Genomic DNA, 21,108 nt, shown 5'->3' on the forward strand with positions numbered 1-21,108 from the left:
TCCTTGAATAAAGTATTATGTTCTTGTTTTAACATCAAATCATGAAATTATTACAATAAAATATTACTGCTTCCATTCGCTACGCAGGCTGTCGTAGCAGCTTGCAAGAAGCCTACGCAGCTACGCCGTAGTAGGCCTACGCGGACCATGCTACGAGCGAGCTACGATTGGGAAAATTGCTTCTTCCTATACCTAGCTATTTTTCAATAGTTAAATTAAAAAAATGATTGTGAGAAATACATTGTTTCTTGTTACTGCCTAACAATAAACATTTAGACCTAATAGAATCATAGTATTTCACAAAATATCGTGAAGACGCGACCAACTCCATTCCATAAAATGATAAAATATAAAATAAATTAATAAGTATAGTTGGTACTATGAATTTAATTAAATGAATTTTCGTAGTAGTCACTTATGCGGAAAGTAGTAAGTACATATTTAATGTAATAATATCAGTAACGACACAGGACTGTAATAAATTAAAAAAAAAGATTAAAAAGTACCTTTCATATTGCCTTTTTCCGTATGCGAAACCGGTTTTAAGCTTTTATGTATTTTTTTCGACATGACAATGAATTAGCGACAATTTGCTGGACCTATTGCTAATTTTGGTCCATCTATATTCACATGAAACATTAATTAGTCAATAAACCACTCGCGTAAAGCTACGAACTACTACAGTTTAGCATAAACATGACATGAACAATATGACCATAATACAGCAACATACATGCAAATGTTATTAAACTGTGTGTAGTTAATACTGTTTATGTCGGAAATGGACTACCGGATGGCACAACAGTAAGTGAAACTGACTCTTGTGCCGATGGTCCTATTTGAATCCGGCCGGGGCACATTGATATGTTTTCTTTACTCATGCGCTGAAACTAGATGTGATATTACTGTAAAGGGAAAAATACTTTCTTGGAAATGCGATGAATGATAATGAATTTCCAGTAAAAGCCTTCTTAAACCAAGCACCTGATGAATCTGATGATATTTAGGTACCTTATAATGTAATAGTATGCAGTATATGTATTAGTAGAAGAAATAAGCAAATTGTTTTGCCAATCATCCTTTTTAATTTCCTCGCATTTGTAAAAAACACAGTGTGCATAAAAAAACCGTGATAGGTATGTTACGTTTAAATTCACATGTACATAAATGTTTTAATAGGACTTACTTCGTGTGAGTGTTTATGTAATGAAATTATCATAAGACAGTTATAGTAGTTTCCACAAATATCTCACAACATTGTCACAAAGTGAGAACACAAATCGACTGTAGCAGTTTTAAAATAAGTTTCATTTATAATACGAGTATGTTTCGTCATCATTACGTAGAAGTTATTATAAGATTTTAATCCAGTGGCAGTGTGAAACTGTGTAAACTATTCTGTAAGGTTGACTAGACTTAACATATTGTTTATTAAAGGAACCTCATGTCGTATCCACATAATATTATTATTATATTATGGTTACATGGTGTAAGTAATATCTACTTACCATTTCGTTAATTAATGTGTGAGCATAAGGATAATAATAATATTAAACAATACGTGTTTTATTTCAGAATGCAAAATACATATATATTTAGATACTTGTAACATATCAATTTGGTGGAAACTGTAAAGCTGTCGTAATAATAATATTTATATGCATGTCAGTGGGTGAACATTTAGCACGTTACTATGGAATGAGCAAGAGTGAGACGAAACATTTGTTAATATTTATCAATTTTACAGCTTACTGTCGTTGTGATTTGTGGTTTATACTCGTACTACTTATATATAGAGAAATAAAAATGTAGAATAATATACTTAGGTACCTACTTTTAGGTTTAGGCTTAAGTAGAATTATGATAAGTATAATATATTATTCACTAAAGTAAGCAATCGGTTTGAATTTGAAATTTCTTGTGCGGATGTCGAGTCGATAAAAAACACTAAAGCTGGACTAGGGTTTGTCATACTTGGTGGAAGAAATATAGAACATAGGTATGTGAACTCGAGTGCACCATATATTATGTCTGAGTCTCCTGGTTAGTAATACTATAAAAGGGCTCAGGAGTTTCTTGCCTCCGTTCTTCTCCTAAGACAGAAAGAGCCCCCCTTATCCGAACGGAGAGTAGATTGTAAAAATTGACGTTCATCAGAAACTTTTATATTAATTCGATGAATAAAATCATTTGACTTTGAATTTGAAAGAGCATTTGCATTAAAATCTTCTTAAACAGTGCTCTACACAGAGCTCTGTATAAAATACTTAACATATCAATCCGTGTTTGTATTTCTTTCAGTATTTAAACATACCGCCTACACATCTAGCTAAAATAAATAAATAAGTAACCTTTAACAATTCTTTCAAAACATGACAATCATACGAAACAATTCCCACAATACACTTCGCGTCCTCATTGAAAAAAAAATGTTTACGATTTGAAAACAAATAGGGAGGCGAGTAAGGTCGCGCGGAGTGGCTGGCTGGATAGATCGAGCGAGAGCCAGCGCGCGCGCACGGTTGTCGCATCTCTTGAATTTCGAACAAACAATAAAATTATAAACGCATTTTAAAATAACCTCAGAGAAGTTTCAACTGCGGAGTGGGTAGTAGTGTGGCCTGGAGAGCTCTGGAGAAGTGACACGCAGAACAAGCGAGCAGGTTAGTAACCCCACCTGTGAACCAATGTCATGACCATCTGATGGATTACCGGTGGCTGTTGGACTATTTCTGTTGCCTCTTTGTTTTTTTTTTCGCGAGCAAAATTTTCTGGCGCGAATCTCTGAAATAGCGATTGGTAGACTAGTAGAACTGAAACTTTTAGGAATCGAGCTGTTGAAATATATTTGCGGGGGTGACCTTGAATTATTTGAAATACCAAAATAAATAAAAACAAAATGAAAAAAGTCGAAATATACTTATGAAATTGCGTGAAAGCTCATTTGTAAAAAGTATTTTAGTTATACCTTTGATATAGATAGGTATATTATTTATATGGTTTATAAACATGGAATTGGTGCGTATTAAATGTTTCATAACTGTTATGTATATGATTCATTAAGTATTGTTAAGGCCAATTTATTTTTTAATTTAGTTACTACATTATATACCTAACTTTAATCATTTAAAGCCAATAGTCAATAACCAAGGGCCCAAACTTAAATCTAATTTAATCACAAATATGATACTGTACCTATCTATAATGTTTAAAAGAGATCACTCGTTAACAATTTTCAAATATTTATGCATCTTAGCACAAAGTAATAAACTTTTACTTGCCAATAAACAGAAGGAACAATGTAATAAAATTCGATATCAACAGCTTTTACGGGACTCCCACACTCATACGAAAAAAACAATGCGAATAAGGGAAGTCCTTATTTAGGTTAATGTTATAAAAAACGCGGAAATGTATTTTAATGAAAATAATAACACATAAGCACCAATATACAAAAAAAGAATAATAAATATAAAACATAACATAAACAAGCCATGTCTGTGACTCACCAGCGTCACGTATGTTTACATTATGCAAGATAGATCATTCTTATTGCAAACAAAAACAAAAATTACAAAAAGAAATACACAACATTTATGTACCTAGAAGGTACAATTATTACTAGGTACCAACTTTATTGAGATGTGAGTGTGTTAATTGTTTATACCTATCGATGTAGTCAGCCATGCACCAGGTTACTCCCAATGCAACAGTGACCTACTTAATCAGTTATAAATGCATGATCCATGAATAAAATCTTTAGGCAGTTCGCTCAAATTTATGCTCGGACTTGTGTGGGTGGTCCGTAAATATTTGACGCGAATTCGTGTAGGCATCAGTGACGTAGCTGGCATTGGAAGAGATTTATACGATATTTTTATAAAGAGCGTGGGAGGGTAGCAACATGTCGCAACAACACCGCACTCGCCACAGAAAATTCTTCGATGTTTCAAAAAAACTGAATGTATAATAGTTAATTTTACTGGAAACTTTTCCTTCGCATGGATCAAAATATATTTATTATGAATACGCGGCCGGCTCAAATTACTAGTTAATTGTAGAAGTTGGTCAGTTATGATAATTATACTTTTTTCTTTTGATTTGTCTTATTGAACTCATCAATACATCAACTTGATTATAACAAAAACTATAAATAACTATATATTATTAATATATTAGTACATTCGTTTAAACATAAATTAAAGTGCACATATACTAAATAGTACATATATGTGCACTTTAATGAAGTTTAATTTTCTTCAAATGAAGACAAGTCCGTAAAACCGAATTAATATTTTATTTTCGTCCATTGAAAAGAAGAACTGGCATCTTAAATTTATGCTAGAGGAAACTTTATGGTTACGTTTCGGAGATAAAATCGCGATAGGAGAAGCAAGAATAGAGCGGGCTGCCGACTGCAGTATAAAAACTATAAATTCCCGTATTGATAACGGTAATATACACCGGGCGGAATCAGCAAGAGGTAATGTATGCTTGCCTAGTTCATATTATACCTATATATTCTGTGCCTGCGTTATCTTTGTAGATCGTTAGAGTAAAGAATAAGAAGAGAAGGCATATGAAAATGCAAGTGAAGGAGAATGAAGCTTTGATCTGCTGAAACGCCAAAGGAAGGTGTACAGACATCTCAACACCTCGATATAACGCCAATCGATTTGGCATCACTGCAAGGATTCCAAAACTGCCCAGGTCTCGATGGAGTCGAAGGCTTTTTCATAGTCCACAAAGGCTAGACACAGAGGCTGATTATACTCTTCGGTCTTCTGTATAATCTGCCTTACTGTGTGGATGTGGTCTATTGTACTAAAGCCTTTTCGAAACCCAACCCAGCCTGCTCTGGGGGCTGAAACTCGTCTAACTTTTGGGCAAGACGGTTCGTGATAACCCTTGAGAACAGCTTGTATACATGGCTTGAAAGCGAGATCGGTCTATAGTTCTTCAGAAGGGTTTTGAAATTCAATACGTTAGTTTAATTCCGTTATTAGTACGATTGTGAACTTAATCATATTTCTGTCATTTAATTAGATTATTTTTGCAACCCGCTATGTACTGAAGAGTTTAATGTTTAAGTAGTGTATTATACACTTGCACCTCAGCTTACTTATTTCAGTACTTATTTCTCATTCTATTTCTATTTTTTTATAACTCTCTTCCATCCAAAGGTTGTCTGGTAGAGATTGCTATAAGCAATAAGGCCGCCTTTTTGTACTGTTTTTATTTTTAAGTCTTTATTTTGTATGTTGTTCTATTTTGGTGCAAATAAAGAGTATTGTATTGTATTGTAATGTTAACCTAAAATGTTTAATTTGAAAGGCAAAAGACTTTAAAGCGTTTTACGCTATAAAGTCTTTTTTGTAACTTTTAAAAATCGATTTCAGCAAACTTATTGTCTAAAAACACTCTCCCGTAGAACACATGTGATACAAAAAAAACTAAATCGGTTCATTCGTTCAGTCCCCTATTCTTGAAAGGCAATGTATTGCGTCTGTCTTTCGTTGTCAACATTTTAAAAATCATAACTTCTCTTCAAAAGCGTTTTTACAAAGGGGCCGTCCATTAATCACGTGAGGTCATTTTTCTCATTTTTTGACCCACCCTCCCCCCTGGTTATATTCGGTGAGGTTTGGGACCCCCCCCTCCCCCCTGGATAACGTGTATTTTTTTGGAAATGTATGTAAAGGCTATTTTTGACTAGAAAAAATAATAAATAATAATAATAAATATGTGGGGACATCTCACACACGGCCATCCAACCCCAAGCTAGGCTGAGCCTGTATTATAGGTATCGGACAGCTGATATATCTACACAAATACATTGATACAAATGTATCGAAAATTGCGTTTTGAATTGGAAAATATTTATAATGTGTATTTGCAATAAAATTTATTATTGTAGAAAATTTTGCGCCGTTCAAAATTTCGGTTCAGAAATACCTAGCGCTTTTTGTCAAAAAATTAATAAACGTGATGTCTAACGAGACCCCCCCTCCCCCCTCGTGATTTTTCCGTACCCCCTCCAAGAGGGGGGGCCTTTGAGCCTCACGTGATTAATGGACGGCGCCAAAGACCAAAAATACTTATGTAATTAGCTAGGTAATGCCTATTTTAAGAACCTAGAAACAAGAATATAACGCATACAATTTAGAAGTTATTTTACAAAAACGCCAAAAGGCTTTTTTGGCCAAAATCTAAATGGTGCCAACGCAAGACAGACGCAATACATTGCCTTTCAAGAGTAGGGGGGCAGCGGTGTGCAATGCGAAGTGCTATCCAAGTTTGGATAAATAATAATATGCTCCAAATTCTGTTTTCGCAGGAGCAAAGATATATATGTATGTAATGATCCAGGATCCGGTTTTATCGAAATATTACAAAGCGTTTATTAATCGTTTTCGTATTTTATAATAGTAATTTATACATGGATGGTACAGATGATACACGTATAATTAATTATATAAAAAAAAACTACTTATTTGCCAAATTTGCCGCCCCTCTCAATCTGCCGCCCTAGGCACTGGCCTTTTTGGCCTATAGGTAAATCCGCCACTGTTTACGAGACTGTAATATCACGAGAATATTGCACACTATCTAATTTAATTTAATGTATTGAATATACTGGAAGAATTATGCTTCCTCAATGAGCCGTTTTCCTTGACAGCTGTCAGTTAAGTTTTGGTTCAAGCCGATAGATGTCGTGACAACATACTGTACCGAACGTCAAATATTGCACACAGACAGCAAAGAGGTTGAAGTATTAAACTCAGAATAAGATAAGATAAAGATAAAGATAAAGATAAAGATAAAGATAAAGATAAAGATAAAGATAAAGATAAAGATAAAGATAAAGATAAAGATAAAGATAAAGATAAAGATAAAGATAAAGATAAAGATAAAGATAAAGATAAAGATAAAGATAAAGATAAAGATAAAGATAAAGATAAAGATAAAGATAAAGATAAAGATAAAGATAAAGATAAAGATAAAGATAAAGATAAAGATAAAGATAAAGATAAAGATAAAGATAAAGATAAAGATAAAGATAAAGATAAAGATAAAGATAAAGATAAAGATAAAGATAAAGATAAAGATAAAGATAAAGATAAAGATAAAGATAAAGATAAAGATAAAGATAAAGATAAAGATAAAGATAAAGATAAAGATAAAGATAAAGATAAAGATAAAGATAAAGATAAAGATAAAGATAAAGATAAAGATAAAGATAAAGATAAAGATAAAGATAAAGATAAAGATAAAGATAAAGATAAAGATAAAGATAAAGATAAAGATAAAGATAAAGATAAAGATAAAGATAAAGATAAAGATAAAGATAAAGATAAAGATAAAGATAAAGATAAAGATAAAGATAAAGATAAAGATAAAGATAAAGATAAAGATAAAGATAAAGATAAAGATAAAGATAAAGATAAAGATAAAGATAAAGATAAAGATAAAGATAAAGATAAAGATAAAGATAAAGATAAAGATAAAGATAAAGATAAAGATAAAGATAAAGATAAAGATAAAGATAAAGATAAAGATAAAGATAAAGATAAAGATAAAGATAAAGATAAAGATAAAGATAAAGATAAAGATAAAGATAAAGATAAAGATAAAGATAAAGATAAAGATAAAGATAAAGATAAAGATAAAGATAAAGATAAAGATAAAGATAAAGATAAAGATAAAGATAAAGATAAAGATAAAGATAAAGATAAAGATAAAGATAAAGATAAAGATAAAGATAAAGATAAAGATAAAGATAAAGATAAAGATAAAGATAAAGATAAAGATAAAGATAAAGATAAAGATAAAGATAGAGATAGAGATAGAGATAGAGATAGAGATAGAGATAGAGATAGAGATAGAGATAGAGATAGAGATAGAGATAGAGATAGAGATAGAGATAGAGATAGAGATAGAGATAAAGATAAAGATAAAGATAAAGATAAAGATAAAGATAAAGATAAAGATAAAGATAAAGATAAAGATAAAGATAAAGATAAAGATAAAGATAAAGATAAAGATAAAGATAAAGATAAAGATAAAGATAAAGATAAAGATAAAGATAAAGATAAAGATAAAGATAAAGATAAAGATAAAGATAAAGATAAAGATAAAGATAAAGATAAAGATAAAGATAAAGATAAAGATAAAGATAAAGATAAAGATAAAGATAAAGATAAAGATAAAGATAAAGATAAAGATAAAGATAAAGATAAAGATAAAGATAAAGATAAAGATAAAGATAAAGATAAAGATAAAGATAAAGATAAAGATAAAGATAAAGATAAAGATAAAGATAAAGATAAAGATAAAGATAAAGATAAAGATAAAGATAAAGATAAAGATAAAGATAAAGATAAAGATAAAGATAAAGATAAAGATAAAGATAAAGATAAAGATAAAGATAAAAATTCATTTATTGTAAACATGGGTAAATAAAATGGTGTTACAAAATTATTAGTTCTCCATGCTTTGCTCTATACAGTACGTACAACTTTTTGGATTACCTACACTATAGAATTCATGCAAATTTATATAAATTAAGTTCAAACTGAGATAACACAATAATAGCAATATAATAATTAAATAGTCATACAATAATAGTCATTCATTTAGTTATATAATAAATTATAAAATGTCATTTAGGTAGTCATTAATTGTATAATAACATTTTTTTTGGAGAATACATTTCAGTTCATTTTTAAATTTAATAATGTCAAGACATCTTATATTGTAAGGCAGTTTGTTGTACAGCTTAGGGCCCATACACACAATACTCTTAGTTAAGAGCGTAGTGTTGTAGCGCTCAGTGAACAGCCTGTCTCTGTTGCGACCTAGTCTTAAAGTGACATCGGTCATTGTTTTAAATAAATTTGGATTTGTTTTTACAATTAGTAGTATCTCATAAATGTACAAGCAAGGAAATGTTAATAGACTGTTTTTGATAAAGTATGGTCGACATGAATCAGTGCTTCTTAAATTAAACATTGCTCGAATGCACTGTTTTTGAGCTTTGAATACCTTATCTTTTTAAAGTAAAGTAAAGTATTGTTTATTTGCATGAATATAGGTGTTACATAAGATGTTACATTAAAATGTCAATAAATTAAAAAAAAATCACTATATTCTACCATGCAGGCATGCAAATATTATTATCTAATTACAATTATGTCACAATCAGTATAAAATTAAGATCATCAAATATTATTAATTATACAGGGTTATTGGTAAGTAGACCGGATCCTTTCAGGAGGTGATAGAGGAAGGCATTTCCAGTCGATTGAACCCAATGAGCCGTTTTCCTTGACAGCTGTCAGTTGAGCTTTTGGGTAAGCCGATAGATGGCGTGAAAACGCAGTGTACCAACTGTCAAAAATTACATAGAGAGCAAAGAGTACTAAACTCAGAATAAGAACTCACTAGTTGTGATTAAATGTCGGGTGGTAGCGCGAGCCATCCTTCCGAGGCTCAGACTGCATGTGGCTTGGGATAGTGCTAAGTATCAAGGGAGGAGGAGCAGATAGCTCAACTACAACTCAATTAATACAGGAGAAACACAAGGAAACTGAGAAAACTTGAAAAGAACGGCTGTACGCACAATCGCACTGAACGCTGAAGCAACAGTGACATCGACATCATAGAGAAAATAATACTACAATTCTACCTACCTACGTCACTTTCACATTTCGTTAGCCTCACAGAATAACATATTGTGATCTGAGTGTGTTCTGAGGGTTTGAAAGTTGGTACAACCCCAGACAACGCCATCTATTTCTCAAAAAAGGAACTTTTTTTTTTTTAACAAACGCCTCATTTCAAATCAAATTATGTTGGTGTCATAAAAGTTGAAAAAGTGCAATGACAACCAATGTGCAGTGATTTTGTATCTGTACACGATAAGATCGCGAGCTGTCAGTGCTGCCTAAACCGACGTGACCCTTCTTTGGAGGCCAGCGGCCAACTGAGTCAAACGTCACTTGTGTTTATGATTTTATAACACAGAAAGCCGCCATAGATATTTGTATGAAGATTTGAGGGAAAAAAATTGCTCAAGTTTGGGATTAATTTACACAAAATAAGTGTGTGTTTATTAAAAAACAAGGTATTTAGCGCCTAGTCCAAGCCTTTAACTTTATAATATGATAAAAATCATATGAAAATTCTTTATAATTACGACACAGTTGTTACAATACGGGAGTGTGATTGACTGGTTTTTCTTGATATTCTGAAATTAATTTATAGTTATCCATAATCATTTACTTAAATTCGAATGATTCAGCACCTAGCTAGACTCTTCAACTACCTGTGTGATTTTTTTCAAGGCTGTAGAGCATCATTTACTACATAATTCTATGACAATGCCAACCCTCGATTCCCTATTGCAGACCCTTAATATCTACATACATATATTGTTAATCTTTAGGATATATACTTACTTATAATAGTATCTATGTATTGCTGAATTGAGTAAAAAATGATGTAACGAGTCACGAGGAGAAGTCACAAACCAGAGAGTTGAACTGAGAGCAGCACAAGCTTAGCACTAGGACTAGGGCTAAACCCTTCCTTCATTGGAAGGAGACCCGTGCCCCAGCAGAGGGAACGTGATGGGTCGTGATGATGAATCATTTTACCAGTTGTGGTCGTAATATGGCCAGTATTTTTGAACTAAACAAATATTAGGTAGGTACCTACTTTGCTATCGGCGTTTTTACAACTTCATTTTTCCTTTGGACGACTGCCCTGTCTGAATGTAATTATGCGTGTCTTTGGTAGAGTAGATAAAAATGAAGTGTTTTTTTTCTATTTAGTAAAATATCATGAATCATGATAGAGTCCTTTCCACCACTGAAGTCCTACGACAAAATCGAGAACTAACCTGTCTATCATACTACCTGTTTAGTTCTATAAGTGCAGCGCCGCGGCTGACGTACTTCAGTGGTAGCGATGTGGTATGAAATACCAATGTTTCAAAAAAGAAACGGATAAAAAATAAGATCAATCCTGTCTTGGATTTTGCCTACAATAAGGGTCTAAACCAAAGCTATGGTTAATTCATTTAACAACTACGTTTTGTTTTCGCATAGTTTGTGATGAAACTTTTGTATAGGATGTGTGTGATTAACAATACACTCTTCATGTAATTTTGAATTGTCAAGGTACCTATTATATATCTTCTAGTTACTGAGTAGTAGTAAGTTTGAATCTAGCCGTTCCAGATTTCGCGAGTCAAAAATCTCATTTAAAATCTCGATGGACAATGATCTCTACTTCTTCTACGTCCGATGACGTAGAGGCGTTTCAGACACTAGAGTTTTATAGGTACACCACAATAAGCATACTTAAACAACTGTAAATATAGTTCATAATTCAATAACCCCGCACTGTGACGTTCAGCACAGGTGTCTGCGCAGCCGCAGGTCAACGCACCTGGGAAATCCCAAACATCTCGAGCGAAAATAGATCTTATAGCCATGAAAATTGTTCACCTTTACCTGTCTGCGTTTAGAGAAACAACATGGCGAGTCTAGTGGTAGACATTAGGTGCAATTTTCTCTGGAATTTTACTCTCACACGTTGCGTGTATAGTGGGCGTGGTTGTGGGTGCATTCATTTTATAATTTTTGAATTTTTTCATCGCTTCAGTCCGATGATGCATTTTATGAATGAAGTTGTATTGTGAGTGTGAGTAGGTCTTCATTCATGTTTGGAAAGGGTTATTTCATCTTATTATGCAGTGTGGTGAATATTGTATGTTTTTTTAAATAAGAATTAGTTAAGTATTTATTTTGAAGCTTGCTAGCTAGCGTCTTTTTAATATTCGTGGCCTTTTTTAATATTTAAGGATTGGTGTACATATAAAGAAGCGGCTAAAAGCCTATTGGCAATAAAATACATAAGACGATGGTACTTTTAGGAAATAGGTAGCTTGTGACAAATACAAAAAATTCATAGTGAAAAAACTTTATTTATCATTTAAAGAGTTAGCTGAAAGGTGGTTTTCATGGGGTTATTCTGAACAACTATACGTATATACTATAAGTATATACGTACCTTCTTAAAATTCACAAAATAGATGAGAATCTAAAATAGAAACCAAATAATTACCTGGAAAGATCTCCCTGTCTAAAATCGAATGAAGACCAGCCTGAATGCTTCCATCCCTAAGTATTTTTTAAGGCAAAGCGGAACACTCTAAATAACATGTATTTGGTAAAACAGCATATTTTTTCTACAAACGCGAGTGAAGAATTAGTTTTCACAAGCGGAAAATGCGTACAAAAATATACAATAGTTCATTCGCTTTCAGTATTTCAGTCTGAAACATCTATTTCTGGTACCCAGAACTCATTCTTTTTCCATATTGACAGCCGCATGTTAAAAATATTGATAACAAGAGTGTTTTTCTTCGAATGAATATGATTAGTTCCATACGGGAATCCACTTAGCTGCCAAGTTTTCTTATGAAATTGTATCGTGAGGAATTTTAATATTACGGATTTACTGCATTAGTGTTACTAACTATCTTATTTTGAGCGATATTAAATTAGAATATTGGTAGAGATTCTTAAATTATCAAAGGTTTCTAAAATTATTTTATTAAAAAAACTAAAATTATTTCTTGAAAAGACTGTGTTAGCATAAATCATAAATCTTAGAATCGATATATATCGATCTTTATTATAAAATCTTTAAGTAATCAATCAAAATTTTCCGTAGTGCGCATGCGATACGAAACAAAACGTAAGTATTTGTGCAGTTCAACCTGACCAATTTCTTTAGTTAGCAAAACAATGAGCTCACGTATGTTCGTATAATTTAGTGAAATAGTAACATTTACCTAAATTTAAATGCGCATGTTTATTACGAGAGTGCATTTGCGAAATTGCTGAAAAGATTTACGCGAGCCACCGCGCGGGCGGCCTGTGTGGAACTGTTACTGTAATTCTTTAGGCCATAAACTTGATGGTTAATAAATATTACTGTTAATATGTAGATTTGTTAAAAACAAATTCCCTATCCCATGAGCAAAAATAGTGCTTTGGGTCTGACATTTACCGTAAAACTAGGACCTATTCTATAAAGGTAGTTAGTTCTCTATTAAATGAATAAAGGGTCAGAACTTTTATACTTTGTGTATACTATATAGTATATATGTCGCAGCCGGATCGTATAATCCGCCGCATTACATTACGGCTGGCCGCATTACATGACAGGGCCGCTTTGTAATGCGCCGGTTCAACGTTTAGCCGGATTGTCATTTCCATACGTTCTTCAATACGGCGGCCCACGTTTAGCCACATCGTACATCTACTGAAATTGTAGGGTGACCATGACCATACTTATAAAATAAAGCAACGTTTGAATTAAAAATCTTCTTTATTAATCACTCATAAGTACGTTTCTTCAGACGACATTTTTTACTAGTCTTATCAAAGACACTAATATAGTAAATAAAATAATTAGCTTTAGAATTAAGTACCGTATTTATAAAATACTATGCTATTTGGCTAAAATACTTTATTACAATATAATGAAATTATCATTTATACGTAGAGATCTAAGACAGTTGGCCGACCACATTCATGATATTATATTTTTAGCCCCAGTTATATTGGGTGTAATTCCGCCGACCACCAGAATCCATGTGCACTTTACCCGTTTTGACGTGCATTATAACCTCCGAAACTCGGTCCTGGTTTCTTCACTGTCCCACATTGAGCGGAATAGAAAATATTTAACGGCACGTTAAAATTGTTCTTAAAGTCACTGTCCACTAACGTATTTATCACGATTTCTTCATTTAAAACACTCATATCTTCGCAATTTTGTAACGCATGAACTGTATCCGACGCCATTGTTGTTGTTATGTCAGGCAGCGCCACGAGTGTTAAAAATGGAAAATAAAAACTTTCAAAGCGGCGGCTGATTCCTCGCCGTATTACATTACGGCTAGCCATATTGAAGGACGCACGACGTCGAATACAATCCGCCGAAATTTCATCCAGCCGTATTCAATCCGGCTAAACGTTGATCCGGCGCATTACAAAGCGGCCCTGTCATGTAATGCGGCCAGCCGTATTGTAATGCGGCGGATTATACGATCCGGCTGCGACATATATACGTGTATATATAGTGCATATCTTACCACTTAAATAATTCTTATACATAATTTTTGGGTATATTAATATTAATTTTATGTCTTACCAGTGAATAAAGTCATACGATAAATAAATATATACTTTAATGAAAACTAATAACTGGTCAACACTAAAATTGTACTTTTATCTACAAAAAGGGTGGAGTTGTTCTGGTTGTTACTCTTTAGGCTTAGTTATATCAACCTTTACCTACTGTGCGCAATTGTAACGATTGCAGAACCAGTATTAGAGTATTATACTATTTAAATCATAATTCATTTTATTGAATTTTATATCATCTTAATTATTCGTCTTTACCTTTTCTATTTACTTATATATTTTATGCAAAATATGAAAATTATGAAAAAGCAAAATATAATATGCAAAGTTATCAAAAAGATTTACAAGCAAAGTTAACGCCGACACTCTCTTCAAATACAAGCAGAATGTTTTCTAACACCATTAAAAGTTTGTACGAGATATTACTAACCTTGGTCGTTTTTTCTGAAAGTCAGAAAATGTTCGCAAGGTCAATAATGTTACTCAAATCCCGTGTATAAATAAATCATGAATTTAGTACTAAGTACTTTAATTGTGAGTAGAAATTATAGGTCAAGGTGGCCTTTCATTGCGTGAAGACAAAATTAAAGCTATAAATTGTACCAGACATGTCCTTATGGTATGCTACGTTGCTATAGATTAGTTTAATATCCACCAATCATATTCATTGGTCCACATAGCATAGCACTGGTGGAAACAGATTTCTTTCACGCCATCGCTGCATAGAACAGGTAAAAATGCGGCCAATAAAAAAAAGGATATCTGTTTATTTAATCGGCCTTCAGATTAACAAATCCATGGCGAAATCATGGTAAACGTGGTGATTCTTGTTAAAACGTAAGTATACGAGAATATAGAATCAACAGTTAATAATTATTATATTATGGAGTCAATATGAGGAATAAATAATAGAAGCCCAAAAATATTCTTTTGTATATGTCATAATCATCATCATCAGCCTATAACAGTCCACTGCTGGACGTATATAGGCCTCTCCCAAAGCAGACCACTAATATAGCTTTCCGCATCCAATCATTACCAGTCTCCTTTCGCAAGTCGTCACCCCATCTAGCCGATTTTATATGTAGCTTAATATAAAATAAAATCGTTCTTTCAAATATATTTTATTAGGTATGTAATGTATGTACATTGGAGATTATTTCGCATGAGAATCCACGTTGATGGGATAAACGGGGTTAATGTGGGGCTAGTTGGCCGACTGCCCGTGCAGGACTGCGATCTAGAGTCGTGTGTACCATCAAAAAAACTAGGGATTTACTTTATATACCTACTTACATACGCTAGATATTTGTACTCGGGTCTTGGGTGTTGACATTTATATGATTTATCTATCTATGTGTTTGTGTAGATATATCAGCTGTCGGATACCCATATCACAGGCTCTGCCTACTTTGGGGTCAGATGGCAGTGTGTGAAATGTTTCCACATATTTATTTATTTATTGTTATGTTGGATTATCTTCTTGGTTAGTTGGTTGGGTAATCAAGCTAGAATTTATTGTTTAATTAAGGAAGAGTATTATAAAAACAAAACGAAAATCGGTTTCGCCGTTTGAGACCAACGATGCTTGCGCTACCTCAGACAGATACACACATACATACACAGACACGTTAAACTTATAACAGCAGGGAGATTCCGTAGGGGGTTAACAACTAAGCGTTAAACAAAGTTTTTGGATCGTTTTTCGGTGAAATATCTGGAATCAAAATAAGAGTTTGAGACTGTACAAGGTAAAGACTGTACAGGTTTAAATTTCTGTTTTAGATAAATCAACTCAGTACCATAGTAGATATACTATAGGTTAGTTACCTGCATACAGTCCATATTGGCTCTCACGTCAATCATGTAAGCACAGGTAACTCACCGGAATCATCTAATTGCTGTACGTACTACGAAGTGTTGAGTCAACAACGAGAGAGACTGTTAGAATGAACTAATTGATTGATTGACTAACTTGTACCGGGTCATCCCATTCGCTCGTGGTTCAGAGTGGGTCTTTGTCTGCAGTAGGTATATGAATTTACTGGTTACTTTACGTATTAACTTTATCCCTCTTCTTACTATGGGTCCTTAAGATCCATTGAAAAGTCCAAAACCCAAATATGTCGAATAAAAATGAGTTGACTTTGAGCAGGAGACAAATATCTGGTTTTTTTTTCTCATAATAAGTGGGTGCAAAATTCATGCGATTACACAAAGTCAATTGGAGTGAAAATGTATCTATTTTAATCGCTCGTTATTACTAAAGTGTCTCTGAATGCATTACCAAGGCAATTTATTATGGCGAAAAAACCAAAACGAGCAATCCCAACTTAAATATAACAGTGTGAAAACACACATTATATTGGGAATAAAGAAGAAAAACGACTGCGTTGGATAGAATATTATCGTCGGCAGTCCGCCATAAAGACAGTTACATTCCGTAAAACCAGCGATATTAAGTTTTATGGTCGAAGCCAAGTGTCATGTCGACAATAACGTTCAATGTAATAAGAGGACGAGGAGCAATCTCGCTGAGAAACTAGTTTGTGGCCGAGATACTCCAGGGTGACTTGCACCAACATTTAAACGCAATTAAACCTTTGGATGTCCTGCTCAGTCAGTATATACTATCAAACCAAGAGAGCAATTAATTTGAATTCTTTTAAATTTTTGGTGAAAGTAACCCTAATACTAAATATTAACTAGTAAAATTCACTTTATCTGTTCATAATTAAAATATTTATTGCAAACACCGTTAGTAGGTTTCATTAATACAATTATGTCCATTAATATTTTTGATATTTTTACGTTCTCACAAGTTGGTCATACAATTATTCTCCGAAAATATTTTGAAGGAGGATGTATTTGTATAGTTGCCCAAGATGAAAGGCTGGGAAAAAAGAGGTGGCATTTGCATAGTTTGGGTTGCCAGGGGTACAAAAAAAAACACGCACTCACGCCTTGTACTAATGTACTCCCTTGCGGGGTAGGCAGAGGTGCATTGCTGCACCCACTTTTCGCCAGAGTGTTATGCTAGTCCCAATGTAATAGGGGGCGGGCCTATTGCCATTTTACGGGCAAGACCCGAGAACAAATATCTGTGTTTAAACAAATATCTGCCCCAGCCGGGAATCGAACCCGGACCATCGGCTCAGTAGTCAGGGTCACTAACCACTACGCCATTCGTTCGTCAAAAAAACGTCGGGTACAAACTTAAAGATAAAATTATGTGTAGTTTGATTAATATAATAATTATGTAGCATTTTTCATAGACTTCAAGAGCAAAAAATACAGCACTCCTAAGAGTTGCCGTAGTCGGGTAAGAAGGAACTAATGAACTCTAATGTTGTTTTTTCCTCATAGTACCTCAGGGAAATAACTAGAGGTAATAGTACAAACCATGTTTAGACTCGTAATTACTCGGTACTCGGCATTACTACTTATTCTACCGACAGTACTTTGTGTAGTACGAAATTATAGTGTCTTATAATGGTGAACATTCAGTTTTAAAAGTAGTTAACACTTTGCAACTTGCTGCCAATAAATTTTCATGAAACAGAATTGCCCTAAAATTAAATACAATAGTTGCCATACCGTACGTATTGCTTTGAGCAATGGATAATTCAATAACAATTCACTTTTCAGATAAAATGCGTGTGTCAAGTGCACAAACATGGAACGATAAATTAAACCTGTTCAATACTCTACCGCATACACCTGTGTGGACTCTGAAGCTCAAATAGGGGCTAATCATGAGCCTACTTAAATATAAATAGGCTACATTAATGGTGGGTCCAATGTGAAACAACACACACACACACACACACACACACACACATCACGTCAAATGAGTAGTATTGGGATTAACCTCCAGTGTTACGGGATTATATCACGTGTGTAATGTTGCCAGCTGATGTGAAAAAGATTTCTGCCGTTTATTTTTTATTTTAATAAATATAATTAATTGAATACCCTCTCTAGTATAGCAAATAATGCCCCAACTCATTACGTATTGAAATCTTTTTTAACCGACTTCAAAAATTCAAAAATTGTTTATTTACGTTAACCAAAAATATGCTTAAATGCTAGTTGCTGAAGCCTCCTTTTAAGTATTACAAACACCTGTGCCAGGAGACTCCTGTTGAGTCCTCCTGACTCAAAAAAATGAGGAGGTTTTCAATTCGTCGGGATCTTTTTTTCATCCATCATAGTCTCAGTTCACGGCAAGGGCGAGTTTCGTGGCATTAAATTGTATCAATAAAGGTATTTTATTTACTTTCTAGAATATGGTCAGACGTTGCTGGTTCACTAAACTGTAGCTAGATATCTTGAAATTCAGTAATTTTCAATCACTATGTACATTGCGACAGCTTCAATTATTTCTGGACCAATGTCCATGTTCCTTATTTACTTGTTTAATGGTTTATTCTATTCATCGTAAATACCCTGGGAAAATATTACAGGAAGGCGCCAAATACTCCCTGAAATTCGGAAAAAATCGTAATGCACTGGCAACACTGGTCGTAAATCGGTTATACGGGCGCGTGGCACTAAAGCAGTCCACTGTTTATATGCAATCAATATGTCACAGGGACGTATTATGATCGGCTTTAATTAAGATCAGCATAACGTGTCAGCCAGGACAATATGACCACACCGTAATGTAATGGCTATTGTAAAACTATACCTAGTTATAATGTGTGGTTTAAGTAATGACTTCTATTTTGATGAAATTAAATGCTTTTATTTTAAAAACAAATTATAAATTAATTATGTTTATGAGATAGGCCGTAGGCTTAAAGAAAATGAAGACTAAAGATAGTTCTGGTTTAAGCCGGATTTTCACTACTGATTTGTATGAAAGCTCTGGACTATAACCGGATCTAAATCAGTTTACCACTTTTAGTCTGTTTATTAATTAATTTATATAATAAAAAGGGAGTTTATTTACTTCTATTCTATTTATTTATAAAAACTCTTTATTGTTTACTAAAATAAACAGTTACAAAAAATGGACATAAAAGTAGTGTATACATACAAAGGCGGTCTTATTGCCAAGAAGAAATTTCTTCCAACTAGGGTTGCCAACATTTTTTCACCAAATTATAGTATATTTCAAAATAAGTTATAAAAAAATATAGGACACTAAAGAAAAATATAGTACATTTTTTGAAAATCGAATAAAACACTAAATTGTTACTTAAGGTTGCGGATTTCTTGCAAAGCTCAGTTTTAAGTTTATGTTGCTTTGTCTCACTGTGTTGTTTTATCTGCAATGAGTAAAGAAACAAAGCAAGCACACCAATATTCATGCAATTGAACTATCAAACAACAAACATAAAAGAAAGAAGAAAAATTTACTCACCTGTCCAATACCACTTTTTCCAATAGAAATTGTAATGTTACATAATGTGCATTTTGCGTAAAAAATATTTTCAGAGTCTTTTCTAATCCAAGCGTAAGATTTTTCCCATTCGGGTTTGTATTTTTGTAACCGTTTTTCAGTTTTCCGCTTTTTAGTAGGCGTTACTGCACTTTCACTGTCACTACTGTTATTATTTTCCATTTTAGGTTTTTTTAAATCTCAGCATTACCAAAACACTTAATAAAAAACTTGAAACTCAAAACAAAACAACGGCGCGCAACGTGAAAACTTTTTCACAGAAAAAAGGAAAAACTTTGACATTGTCATATTGTCAGTTTGACTTTGACGTTTGACGCTTCACGTTCGGATACATGTACAGCCCGCCCGCCTGCATCTTGCGCCGCGTCTCGCAGGTTTTGAGCGCGAATTTTGAATTAATAATAGTTGAATTGTTTGGAAAATGACCTCACGCATCGTTTTATTACTGTGAAAAGTGTACCTACTGAAATATAGTATTTTTGCGTACTATATTTTAGTTCAACAGTATATAGTACGAAGAGCCAAAATATAGTACAATACTATATAATATAGTACGGTTGGCAACCCTACTTCCAACCAAACTGGGTGGAAATCTAAAGTTTGTAAAACTACAAGTATTTTTCTTTGTTTTCAGAATGTCGAGCGCAGCCGAGTCGACTACTAGTACTACTACGGTAAAAGTAAGTCGAAAAGATATTCATAGCAAGCTATGCTTTAATTAATCATTTAAGTATGTGTCAATAGATGTTTATAGTGAAGTGGTTATTTTTATACGTAGTTTTTAAAGTTTAGGGACTGTTCGGTACCGACGAACACTTTAATAATTGTATGTGGGTAGTTTCTAATATTTGTATGTGGGTAGGTTCTTTTATTTTTGACAGTCTACCCAGTCGTTGGCAGCCTCTAGTCGGGTTATCTGCTCTTGTATTTCGGCGCGGTCTCGATATTCGCAATATTTGTATTTTCGGTTAAATATTACCAGCTGCTATTAGGCATTATATTTGTGTATACGATTATAAGTGGACATGTGATTTTGTGTGTGAGAACCTCAAGATTAAAACGGATTACTCAAGCATCGGGAGGGCCCTCCACGCCGAGCTTTGGACCTTGAACCATCACGTGAGCAAAAACCTATATAATATTTATTTTATTAAATATATTTATCCAACAGGGACACATATTTAACTAACCCGCGCAGAAAAAAATGGTGGTAATTAATTCTGAAAATATGGAAATAAAAAATTATATCTGTATTAATATGAAAATAATTCATTCATGTTTTCTTATCAATAAATTTAAAGTTTGATTAATTAAGTACTTGGTATATGATCTTTCTATAATTAGATTGAACTTTTTTTCATAAATGCAGATATAAGTAAATATACCTACATTAATAATTTTACAAATCATTCAATATTACATTATTATTTATCATAAATCGAAATCTTCAGTCAGAATCATATATCAATTAAAATT

At 33.1% G+C, this 21,108-nt stretch overlaps 1 protein-coding gene across 1 annotated transcript; it reads left to right on the forward strand.

Moving 5' to 3' along the window:
- Positions 1-7,038: 7,038 nt before the first annotated feature.
- Positions 7,039-7,806, forward strand: LOC125488723 (serine-aspartate repeat-containing protein D-like; the record flags this gene model as incomplete). Its single annotated transcript, XM_048622022.1, has 1 exon — positions 7,039-7,806. A coding segment is annotated over one exon (768 nt), but the record flags the coding sequence as incomplete, so codon positions are not given.
- Between the last annotated feature and the right edge of the window lie 13,302 nt (positions 7,807-21,108).

The sequence above is a fragment of the Plutella xylostella genome, chromosome 7, assembly GCF_932276165.1.
Source record: "Plutella xylostella chromosome 7, ilPluXylo3.1, whole genome shotgun sequence".
NCBI lineage: Eukaryota > Metazoa > Arthropoda > Insecta > Lepidoptera > Plutellidae > Plutella > Plutella xylostella.